Source organism: Homalodisca vitripennis, chromosome 8 (assembly GCF_021130785.1).
Source record: "Homalodisca vitripennis isolate AUS2020 chromosome 8, UT_GWSS_2.1, whole genome shotgun sequence".
Taxonomy (NCBI): domain Eukaryota; kingdom Metazoa; phylum Arthropoda; class Insecta; order Hemiptera; family Cicadellidae; genus Homalodisca; species Homalodisca vitripennis.
Window position 1 is genome coordinate 33185368 of NC_060214.1, and position 13035 is coordinate 33198402.

At 39.2% G+C, this 13035-nt stretch overlaps 3 protein-coding genes across 3 annotated transcripts in view; all 3 read right to left on the reverse strand.

Annotated features, from left to right (window-relative positions):
• Positions 1-6741: 6741 nt before the first annotated feature.
• On the reverse strand, positions 6742-7882 carry LOC124367528. Its single transcript, XM_046824412.1, has 3 exons — positions 7675-7882; positions 6999-7304; positions 6742-6886 (listed from the first exon to the last, which is right to left on the reverse strand). The coding sequence occupies exons 1-3, from the start codon at positions 7759-7761 to the stop codon at positions 6875-6877; spliced, it is 405 nt and encodes a 134-aa protein (XP_046680368.1). The 5' UTR covers positions 7762-7882; the 3' UTR covers positions 6742-6874.
• Positions 7816-11118, reverse strand: LOC124368103 (delta-like protein 1). The gene is made up of 5 exons (XM_046825377.1): positions 10875-11118; positions 9721-10041; positions 8636-8965; positions 8203-8539; positions 7816-7936 (listed from the first exon to the last, which is right to left on the reverse strand). The coding sequence occupies exons 1-5, from the start codon at positions 11116-11118 to the stop codon at positions 7816-7818; spliced, it is 1353 nt and encodes a 450-aa protein (XP_046681333.1).
• Positions 11022-13035, reverse strand: part of LOC124367525 — a 277317-nt gene continuing 275303 nt past the window's right edge. Inside the window, exons 140-143 of the mRNA XM_046824409.1 lie at positions 12661-12978; positions 11697-12029; positions 11293-11599; positions 11022-11184 (exon numbers count right to left, since the gene is read on the reverse strand). Of these exons, the coding sequence (XP_046680365.1) occupies positions 11160-11184; positions 11293-11599; positions 11697-12029; positions 12661-12978 (983 nt within the window). The 3' untranslated portion in view covers positions 11022-11159. The remainder of the gene's footprint in view (positions 11185-11292; positions 11600-11696; positions 12030-12660; positions 12979-13035) is intronic.

Below are 13035 nucleotides of genomic sequence, written 5' to 3' on the forward strand. Positions count from 1 at the left end.
GAAGAATGTTTAGAATTCGAGATTTATTAAATGACTCCTTCCAAAATAGGAAGTGTAGAATTGAAGTCAGAATTTTTTTAAAACAGTGCCCATTCTGCCAACTGCAATTCTGTCCTCACAGTAGCACTTATGGAAAATTTCTACATAACTCACCGAGCATTATCCCCAGATCCCAAAACCACCCATGTATTTGTTATATATGTAGTATGTAATGCGGATGGCGGAACAATAATTGCCCCAAAAAGGCCCAAACAAGTTGAAATTAGGTACAAAATTTAACCTATTAAAGATGTCATGGTTAAGTTCATTGGCCAACTTGGGTATGCCATTTTGTTCCAATATGGTGGCAGTTCAACACCATTACTTATGTATCTATAGAAAAATAGGTTTAGTAAAAATGTAGTTGGAATCCTGTATTTCTAAAATAAGCTACATTAATATTTCAACTATCACAAAATGTAACATTTTCACATTGGTCTAATTTGTAACAAATATTAAAACAGAGTAAGGTTGGTATGATTATATTTTAATGTTCTGTCGGATCCTTTGTTACTGTATTTGATCAGTTTATGTATTTTGAGAATATTTAATGAGCCTATTGTCTTATATTGCACATTTTCAGTAAAGTGAATCATAAAAGCATAAAAGACTATCCGTAAACACAAAAATTGCAGAATTTGCTCTGCTCTGGTATTACTTGTGAAAATCACTAGTTTTTTCTGTGGTATTATAAATCTAGTATCAATTAAAACCCACTGACCTTGAAGTGGAACTTGATTGCAGACTCGGAAAGCATCCCCTGTGAAGCCATCAGGGCAGGAGCAGATGGGAATGTGGTTGGAGACGGTACAGATCGCAGATAAGCCACACGTTCCTGGGCAGGGGTCACGGCACTTGGTGTTGATACAGGCCTTGTTCATAGGGCAGTCCGAGCTGACAAGACACTCAGGTCTACAGCCCTCGTACGGATTGCCTTGGAACTCGGGCAGGCACTCACACACAGCGTACGTGTTCTCGACACGACACCGCGCGTTTGCCCCACAGGGGGATGGGAAACAAGGATCAGTGGGAGTTGCAGCAGTGGGTGGCTCGGCTGCAACACAAAAACAGGTCAGTAACGGTCCACATGACGGCCTAATGTTTTTCAGAGTTGACATCAGCTGTGGTGTTGAAAAATTAACTGAGAAAAATTAAAAAATTCATGACCTACTTGAAAGCAAATAAATAGTTTTTCCACTTGAAATTTTTTTTGAGTCAACTCATGAAAAATTAGGCTTTTTGAGAAACACAAACAAGCAAACAATACAGCATGCAAAAAATCATTCAATTTACATGTATAAACAGTACATAAAACACATGCAAAGTCATGCAGATCCATGCCGAGAGATTAAACGCTGATAATGTTGCCTGCCATGAAGCGGTCCTCTTTGAAGTTGATCAAAATCCAACCTCAGGACTTCTGAGACCTCCTTGAATACATACAAATCCAGAACCTCCATTGTTAGCGGCGTCTACTGAAGCTGTTCTGACACACCTATCCCACACCTACTCAGAGGTTTGAATATTCAAAACACCCAATCCAGTGTAGTTCACTAAAACTGAAGCTGTGAAAAGAGACAAAAAGGTTCACTAACTCTGTTGAGGGATGAATGAATATTCAAACATGAGCATCTTCTGCAGACATCTGGTAGTTACTACTTTCTGTTTGTCCTTAACCAAAAGCCCTTCACTGACCTAATCCGACCAATTCCAAATCAGCAGCGAAATAGCAAGAGCTAGCTTTGAATATGTCCAACAAGGTTCATAACGGTTTGAAACCAATATTAAACTTTACTTTTCTTAATAGACAGTATTTCACTTTATAGTTTAGATATTATAATAATTTTAGAAATATTGCAGTGATACTCCAAAACTGAAACCTCTTAAAATTTTATTGATTTCACACTAACTGAACCTCTAACCATACTCATTGCTTTGCCTAATGGAAAATATAAATACAGTGTTGATATATTTTGATATCAAAAGAATCTACTGGATATATATTTTCCATCGTCTCTCATATTAGCATCTTGTAGCTTAACCTTAACCTTCAGCATGAGAATCTAATTATTAAATTCATAATTTTATACACAACATACTACTTAATATGTTATGTAATCTATCATAAGCTACTAAACACCACAGTTATTATGCTAATTAGTGCATCAACTTTACCACGTGTAGTAGAAGAAGCAATTTATTTCTCAATGGCCAGTATTCCACCTACAGCGCACTCTGTTAAAAATATTTGTCATAATGTTAATAGCAAATAATGTTTAATTAATTTAAAAAGCCTTGCAAGTCCACTTCTACCAGAACAAGGACGTGCAAGGCTTTTGAATGATGTTACAGTAATGTTACATTAGCACTTAAATTTAACTTCCAATTAACTACAACCGTTACTAGGCAGAGCTAACAAATCTTCTTATACTATATATATCACTGATACAAACACAAAATTTGGATATCATTATAAATTTTTCTAATAAAATAATTAAAAATATGTGCAATCAAATAAATTTGCAGTACAATGCTCACACTTAAAGAAGATTTGCTGTAAAAGAAGATTTGTTTCTTATTATATTCATGAATGTTAACGCTGGAAGCACTTTTACCCTTTACTCTCTTTTCATAGGAACTATGTGTTGTTAATTGTAATTACAATATATGCTAAGGAATATTTATTTATATGCCAGTTCCCAACTTTAACCAAGAAGCACTACTATTTGTGCAAGTGGTATCGATAAACTATGTACATTTTTAACTGGTAAATTAAGTATAGCTATTACATAAAAGCATTAAAAAATATGACATAAGTACGTTCTATCTAGGATAAAATTAAATATTAAATTTAGGCGATGAACGAGAGTTGTTGCTGAAGACGCCGCTTACATGGTCGAGGGTTGCAAACGGTGAAGGGATCCCCGATGTAGTCTTGTACGCAGAAACAGTTGGGTATGTGCACGACGACACGGCAGTCGGCGTTGAGACCGCAGGATCCGGGACAAGGGTCACGACATTTCTGGTTGATACATGCCAACAGAGGCGAGCAGTCACTGTTGCTAACACACTCTGGCCGACAGTTGGGTGCAGTGCCGACGTAGCCGGGCAGACAGCTGCAGGAAGGGGAGCCGGCCGACGTGACCACACATGTACTGTACAGTCCACAGGGCGACGGGACACACGGGTCTACAGGAGCAGCTGGAGAAGTAGGAATAGCTTCTGCTGCTGCAAGTAACAATCAGACAATTATCGTTTGATACAGAACTGAAAATTGGATCAAAATATGTGCGTGAATATTGAAAAAATAAATGTAAATTAAAGTAATATTTCAAAAGAGACAAAACATGACTTACGTTTCGGGAAACACCTGGAGAAAGGATCTCCGATGAGGGGTGGTGGGCAGCTACAAATTGGATTGTGATTAATGACGGAGCATTGAGCACCCAGTCCACAAGTACCGGGGCAGGGATCAACACAGCGTTGGTTGATACACGCCTCATTGAGAGCGCATTCAGAGCTGACAACACATTCTGGTCGACAGGTGGGCGGGGTGCTGATAAATCCCGGCAGACAGGAACAAACAGCTTGGCCGTTCACTTCTCGACATTGGCTGTTGGGCCCACACGGTGAAGGGATACAGGGCTGCGTCACGGTTGGAGCTGTCATTGAAACAGAACACATGGAATTTCAGAGAGAAAATAAACACTCAACTTCATTTTTTAAAAAATTAGAAAATCTTAATTTTTGTAAAGAAATAAACTTTAAAAATTAAATTCAATAAATACTTTGTTTGAACTTAAAAAGTTAGATTAGATTGAACTTAGTTAAGATTAAAACTATAAAAAAAAACTAATGACATATTTAACCAAATAAAACTAATCTAACCTTGCTGTGGACGACAATCGACAAATGGATTGCCCGTCATGCCCTGCGGACAGCTGCACATGGGGATATGATTGATGACTTGACACACAGCATTCTGCCCACAAGTTCCAGGACAAGGATCTTGACACTTGTTGCGGATACAGGCTCGGTCTCTTGGGCAGTCGGTGTTGAGGACACACTCTGGTCTACATCCTGAGTAAGGATCTCCTTGATATTCTGGCAGACAAGTGCAGACTCCATCAGCACACTGAGCGTTGGGGCCACAGGGCGACGGGTTGCAAGGGTCTGTTTGAGCTGGTGGGCTTGCTGTAAGGAAAATTGATATCAGAAAGATGGAAACCAGAAAAATCTCCACTTGGTGATTTCATTTTCCAAAAGAATTCATAATAACTATGCATGCCATCTACAAGATGTTAGTGTTACTTACGGGGAGGAGGTTTGGGGAAACAGTTGGTAAAAGGGTCTCCAGTGAATCCCTCAGGACATGTGCAAACAGGCGTGTGGTTGATGACATTACACTGGGCTCCAGATCCACAAGATCCTGGGCAGGGGTCTCTACACTTCTCCCTCATGCAGGCTTGGTTGCTGGGACAATCTTGATTGATTGTACATTCTGGTCGGCAGTTTGGTGGAGAACCAGTATATGAAGGCAGGCAAGAGCAAGATGGTGATCCTCCAATATCTCTACATTGAGAGAATGGTCCGCAAGGTGATGGAACACAAGGATCTGTGTAGATAGGAGCTTGTGGTGGCGGTTGAGCTGGAAAAATTTACAATATTGAACAATACCATTTTAAGAAAAAATGCATAAACTCAATAAAGAATTTAGTTTAACACAACCAACATTTATTAACTTCAAAACACTATAACGGACCTCAACATATTTTGCATTAATATTTTTTGACAAATAAAATTTATAAGAAGAAATGTATTTTGTGAGCAAGGGCAATATTTTGGAAAAATTAATACATTACCATTATGCAAAATAAAGTATAAATATTCGGTAGTGAGGGTTAGTCATTGAATCATTATACACGATTAAAATTTAAGGAAAATATTAGCATGTTCTTAAAATACAATATAAATAATTGAACTTACGTGGTGGAATTGGAGAACATCTGAAAAATGGGTCACCAGTAAAGCCAGGATTACAGCTGCAGATTGGACTATGGTTGATGACATCACATCTAGTGTTCTGACCACAAGTGCCAGGGCAAGGATCTACACATTTCTGGTTGACACAAGCTCGGTTGGCTGGACACTCGCTGCTCACAACACATTCAGGTCTGCAGCTTGGAGGCTGGCCTATGTAAGTTGGCAGACAAGAGCACACAGCTTGTCCATTCACTTCCTTGCACTGGCTGTTAGGTCCACATGGAGATGGATTACAAGGGTTGACTGGCTCTGCTTGTACAGCTGAAATAGTATCAAGAATACGTTTAGATACTATCCATTAATCTAAAGGATTTTAAAATTTAAGTTTAATGGATTGTAAGTAACTTTTTCTGAAGGTACAAATACTTACGAGGTGGAGGAGGCATTACGTTGCAGAAACGGAAAGGATCTCCAGTGTAGCCAGGTCGACAAGTACACAATGGCAAGTGGTTGACAACCTGACAGTCAGCATTCTGTCCACAAGTTCCTGGGCAAGGGTCCTGACATTTGTTGCGGATGCAAGCTCTGTTGGAAGGACAGTCAGTGTTGAGAGTACACTCAGGTCGACATCCTTCGTAAGGGTTGCCGATGTAATCAGGTAGACACGTGCAGGCTCCTGCACCATTCTGTTCTCTGCAGACTGCATTGGCACCACAAGGCGATGGTGTGCATGGTGTAGACACTTCCTTGACTGGTTCAGCTGAAAGGATTAAATCTTGATAAAAAACATTGCTGGAAGTTAATTAGTTAAAAATTAGTTAAATCGATATATATATATATATATATATATATATATATATATATATATATATATATATATATATATACACACATTTTTTATTAATTAAGAAATTTTAAAGATTTGTAGTACTGGGTATTTAAAATTCTAAAAGAAACATTTTCCTTATGATAAAGTCATAAATCAAATTAGACAATCAAATGTTTGTCAGACAATAAACCATTAAAACTTAGTCATACAATTTTGAACTTTTACTGTGATGAAAACATACAGCAATACAAATTTAAGTTATTTACAAATGCCATACATTACTACAATATACATTTATGAAGTATTACCTTGCTGGAGGAGACACTGTCTAAAAGGATCTCCAGTGTAGCCAACTACACAGACACACTGAGGTGAATGGCTGACAACTCTACACTCAGCATTAGCACCACAAGTGCCAGGACAAGGATCAGCACACTTCTGGTTGATGCAGGCCAAGTTGTAGGTACAGTCACTGTTGCTCACACATTCAGGTCTACAGTTGGGAGGTGTTCCAATAAAGTTAGGCAGACAAGAACAGGATGGACTGTCTCCAGATACTTTGCACTGAGAGTTAGGACCACAAGGTGAAGGTTGACAGGGGTTGGTTGGTGGGGCTTGCTGTGGAGGAGCTGCAAACAAAACAGGACATGATTAAAAATCCAAAATCATTCTTGACACTGTTGAAATTTAGATATTATGTACATATATGATTGTAAATGGAATACTTACGAATAGGCTGACATCTGACGAATGGGTCTCCTGTGAAACCATTAGGGCAACTACAGATGGGATTGTGGTTGATGACTTGACATCTTGCCCCCACTCCACAAGTTCCTGGACAAGGGTCTCTGCATTTCTGGTTGCTACATGCTTGGTTGAGATTACAGTCAGAGTTGACCACACACTCAGGTCTGCAGGCTGGAGGACTTCCGATGTAGCCAGGCACACAAGAGCACACAGCTTGGCCATTCACTTCTCTGCACTGGCTGAATGGTCCACAAGGAGACGGATTACAAGGCTGTGTCACTGGTGGAGCTGGATAAAAGGAAATATTTTAGAAAAATTATCTGAATAGTAGTTCTTAAACATAAAATGTGAATAGAAATTATTATCAATATTCTTAATCTATTGAGAGAAAAATTATTACCTTGCATGGGTTGACATTGGACGAAAGGATTGCCAGACATTCCTTGAGGACAGCTGCAGATAGGAATATGGTTGATGACATCGCATTGAGCTCCCTGACCACAAGTTCCAGGACAAGGGTCCTGACACTTGTTGCGGATACAGGCTCGGTCTCTTGGACAGTCAGTGTTGATGACACACTCTGGCCTACACCCTGAGTAAGGATCTCCTTGATATTCCGGTAGACAGGTGCAGACTCCATCAGCACACTGGGCATTGGGGCCACAGGGAGATGGGTTGCATGGATCTGCCCTTGGTGGTTCAGTTGCTGTAATCAATGTTCATTCAATTATATAATTACATAAAAAAAACTGCAGCCAATTTCTTCTAAAGATGTTTTAATAACAACTTAACGCTACGCTCCTTTTCAATTTAAATGTTTTTCTTAAGAAAAATCAACCTTTATTAGTTCTGCAAATTAATTTAGTTTTGATGTTATACATCAAGTAAAAACTGTTTTACTTTTCATCCTACGGTGAAAATAAGCTGGCAATTCCTTTTTTAAATCAAACTGATGTGCTGATCACTGGGGTAAATAGTTGCACGAGTCATTATAATAAGTGGGAAAAGTTTTTTTTTTATAATAACATATTTACTCAACACAAAAAGGAGCATGTAATAAAAAATTCTAAACTTACGTGGTGGAGGCTTAGGAAAGCAATTTGTAAAGGGATCTCCAGTGAATCCCTCAGGACATGTGCAGACAGGAGTGTGGTTGATGACATTGCACTGGGCTCCAGCACCACAAGATCCTGGACAGGGGTCTCTACACTTCTCTCTCATACAAGCAAGGTTGCTTGGACAGTCTGGATTGATTGTACACTCTGGTCGGCAATTAGGAGGTGTTCCTTGATACTCAGGCAGGCAGGAACATGATGGTGTTCCTCCAATATCACGACACTGAGAGTTTGGCCCACAAGGTGAAGGTACACATGGATTTGTTATGATGGGGTCAGCTGGTGGAGGAGGAGCTACAAGAAGAAATGCATTTTTAAAATGTAAAAAATCTAATAAAATATATATTACACATAAAAAGTATAAGAATAATGTGTTATTTCCAAACATTTTGAAATGGTGTCAATCTCAAAAAATATTTGTTCTAAACAGTGATTACAAATCTAAACTCTCATACAAAAATAAAAAAGGAAATTAGCATATTAACAAACTTTAAATAATTGAACTTACGTGGTGGAACTGGGAAACATCTAGAAAATGGGTCACCAGTAAAGCCAGGATTACAGCTGCAGATTGGACTGTGGTTGATCACCTCACATCTAGTGTTCTGCCCACAAGTGCCAGGGCAAGGATCCACACATTTCTGGTTAACACAAGCTCGGTTGGCTGGACACTCGCTACTCACAACACACTCAGGTCTGCAGCCTGGAGGCTGGCCTATGTATGTTGGCAGACAAGAGCACACAGCTTGTCCATTCACTTCCCTGCACTGGCTGTTGGGTCCACATGGAGATGGGTTGCAAGGGTTCACTGGCTCTGCTTGTACAGCTGGAATAGTATGAAGAATAAGTTTAGATAATATTAATTAATCATCATGGATTTACTGGAATGGTATCATTTCACTACAAAAAAACAAATACGTACGAGGTGGAGGAGGCATGACGTTGCAGTAACGGAAAGGATCTCCAGTGTAGCCAGGTCGACAAGTACACAATGGCAAGTGGTTGACAACCTGACAGTCAGCATTCTGTCCACAAGTTCCTGGGCAAGGGTCCTGACATTTGTTGCGGATACAAGCTCTGTTGGAAGGACAGTCAGTGTTGAGAGTACACTCAGGTCGACATCCTTCGTAAGGGTTGCCGATGTAATCAGGTAGACACGTGCAGGCTCCTGCACCATTCTGTTCTCTGCAGACTGCATTGGCACCACAAGGCGATGGTGTGCATGGTGTAGACACTTCCTTGACTGGTTCAGCTGGAAAAAATAAATATTTGTAAAATACTTGTACTCTTATTCTATTCTTAGAACTTTTTGGGTACTTTTTTACATCTGAAAAAGTTATGTTTCTGTCAGAATTCCTCACTACCTTATTAACAGCATTGAAATGTGGTGGAGTAAATTGTTAAAGGCACCAACGGTTTAGGAACTGGTTAAAGAAACTTAGGAGTGGCCTTTTAAAACAAATAATCAATTTAATTATTTGACACAGTCGTTTTAGGATTAATTGTTCACTTCAGGACACACCACTGAAGATCCTAGGTTATATCATAATATTGGTTTGAGGAATTGTCTGTCACATTATTTTGGATTTAAAAGATTAGAAGAGAGAATCTATATGGAATCTCTCGGTCAAATGATGAATTGGATGTCAGTACTACACAAAAAAATCATAGATCTCATTCAAAGTAGGGGTTAGGAATGCCCTAAGGGATGCGCAATAAGCTCATGTGACTCGATAGAAGCATGAAGTCCTTACATTCACTTTCAATATAATCTAACAAAAACCATAACAAAGAGACTTTCTCTAAAAGTCTGATTTTATAACCCATTACGTATACACTGGCTGTACTGTTATTTTGTGAAGCAAATTAATCTATTATATGTTCAATCTTATAATCCACACCTGTATATATATATATATATATATATATATATATATATATATATATATATATATATATATATATATATTGCCAAACGTTATTACAATATACATATATGAGTATTACCTTGTTGGAGAAGACACTGTCTAAAAGGATCTCCAGTGTAGCCAACTACACAGACGCACTGAGGTGAATGGCTGACAACTCTACACTCAGCATTAGTACCACAAGTGCCTGGACAAGGATCAGCACACTTCTGGTTGATGCAGGCCAAGTTGTAGGCACAGTCACTGTTGCTCACACATTCAGGTCTACAGTTGGGAGGTGTTCCAATAAAGTTAGGCAGACAAGAACAGGATGGACTGTCTCCAGATACTTTGCACTGAGAGTTAGGACCACAAGGTGAAGGTTGACAGGGGTTGGTTGGTGGGGCCTGCTGTGGAGGAGCTGCAAACAAAACAGGACATGATTAAAAATCCTAAATCATTCTTGATACTGTTGTAATTTAGATATTATGTACATATATGATTGTAAATGGAATACTGCTCAACAGAACTTGTCAAGAATTCTAAGACTCCAGAAAAAAAAGCCATAAGGGTTATAAATGGACTTAGCCCAAGAGACTCCTGTAGAGAAGCATTCAAGGAGCTTAAAATTAAGACAGTGATTGCTCTTTATATCCAGGAGGTCATACTATATGTTGACGGCAAGAACCTGCCACGTGTAGCTGACCAGCATGACTACTACACTCGTCATGCTGCAAACTACACTTTGGCGGCACATCACCTCACACTGTATGAGAAGAAACCCTCCTACATGGGCAAGAAGCTCTACAACCTACTACCAGCACACATGAAGACTCTCTCAGGAAAGAAGTTAAAAACGTCATTGAACAACTGGCTAACAACTAGACCTTTCTACACCCTGAATGAATACATAGACAATCAAGATATTTAACAAAATTCAGATTTTCATTCAAATTTTGATTACAACTTTCTAAATTTGGATTTTTTAAACTCTAAATATTAACTATATATCTAAGTAACTTTTAATATTCTTGCAGTTTTTATCTTTTAGAAATATAGACCTTTTTATTCATTAACCTCATGACAACGTCAGGCAAAAAACATTGTATGCTACTTGCTTTGTATGTAACTATTGACAACTTGTTTCAATTTATGACTATTTTTAGATATTTAGATATTAGGAATTGACGCCATTACTGTACTTTAAGTATATGTAAATAAAGAATCTTTGACTTTGACTTTGAAATGGAATACTTACGAATAGGCTGACATCTGACAAATGGGTCTCCTGTGAAACCATTAGGGCAACTACAGATGGGATTGTGGTTGATGACTTGACATCTTGCCCCCACCCCACAAGTTCCTGGACAAGGGTCTCTGCATTTCTGGTTGCTACATGCTTGGTTGAGATTACAGTCAGAGTTGACCACACACTCAGGTCTGCAGGCTGGAGGACTTCCGATGTAGCCAGGCACACAAGAGCATACAGCTTGGCCATTCACCTCTCTGCACTGGCTGAATGGTCCACAAGGAGATGGGTTACAGGGCTGAGTCACTGGAGGAGCTGGATAAATGAAAAGATTTTAGAATATTTATATCAATAGCTGTTTCTAAATTGACTGCAAAATAAAATGGAATATATAACAAAATCTAGTGTAAGAAATATTATTACCTTGCATGGGTTGACATTGGACGAAAGGATTGCCAGACATTCCTTGAGGACAGCTGCAGATAGGAATATGGTTGATGACATCGCATTGAGCTCCCTTGTCCACAAGTTCCAGGACAAGGATCCTGACACTTGTTGCGGATACAGGCTCGGTCTCTTGGACAGTCAGTGTTGATGACACACTCTGGCCTACATCCTGAGTAAGGATCTCCTTGATATTCCGGTAGACAGGTGCAGATTCCGTTGTTGCATTGTGCATTTGGCCCACATGGTGATGGATTGCAAGGGTCACTGGCTTGTACTGGCTCAACTGTAAAGTGAAAATTGACTTGTTAGACCTTGTATCAAAGTAATAATAATTAATACTAGTTATTACTTTAGGTATAGCTGGAAATCATGATACTCACCATCAGGAGGTTTGGGGAAGCAACTGGTGAAGGGATCCCCAGTGTAGCCCTCAGGACATGTGCAGACGGGTGTGTGGTTGATGACATTGCACTGGGCTCCAGCACCACAAGATCCTGGACAAGGGTCTCTACACTTCTGCCGCATACAGGCTTGGTTACTAGGACAGTCTGGGTTGATAGTACACTCTGGTCGGCAGTTTGGTGGGGTTCCTTGATAGTCAGGTAGACAGGAACATGAAGGCGACCCGCCGATGTCTCTACACTGAGAGTTGGGTCCACAAGGAGATGGTACACACGGATCTCTGATTATAGGATCTGCTGGTGGTGGTGGAGCTGCAGGATAACAAGTTTATAAAGCATACCAATCATTGCTTTCATTGATATTGTAAACATAATAATTATTATAATAATAGCAATGAAAACAATGAAAAACAGTGATAAAAATAAAGTATTATCCTGTATTAAAAGTTATCATTTGTTTACTCCTATACCACTTTATTGACTACAGGAAATCATTGTTAATTGTTTTCATGGTTTGATTACCAGCAAGCAATAAATTATTGATAACGGTTTAAATATGTCTTGTTTTTACATAAGGTTTAACTATGGAAAATTCCTCTATTAATTAGGCACAAATTTCAAATCCTAACAATCTGTCTTACAGCTCTAAGAAGACAGTATTGTACACAATTTTACATTAGAAACAGTTACTACATGACATACATAGGAAAATTACTACATGGACAGTCTTGCTGTAAGTACAATATTAGCCAACAAAAGAATGGAACTGAGGCACCAGAGAAGACACCATTTTGTGTTTACTTCAAAGTTTGCTAAAGGTAAATGTAAAAAGTACTCCTTTCTTTGAAATCTGGGTGGGATACGCACTTGCCCTTATTACCAGATAAAACCAGAAATGAGACTCTTTCCAGAGATACTTAATGAATTTTAATTTAACACTTACGTGGAGGCACAGGGAAACATCTGGAGAAAGGATCTCCAGTGAAGCCTGGATTGCAGCTGCAGATTGGACTGTGATTGATAACTTGACATATAGTATTTTGACCACAAGTGCCAGGACAAGGATCCACACACTTCTGGTTGACACAAGCTCGGTTGGCTGGACACTCGCTGCTCACAACACACTCAGGTCTGCAGCCTGGAGGCTGGCCTATGTAAGTTGGCAGACAAGAGCACACAGCTTGTCCATTCACTTCCCTGCACTGGCTGTTGGGTCCACATGGAGATGGGTTGCAAGGGTTCACTGGCTCTGCTTGTACAGCTGAAAAAGAAGTAAGATGAAGTTATGTAATGTTCTTAAAACTTCATTTACAAAAAA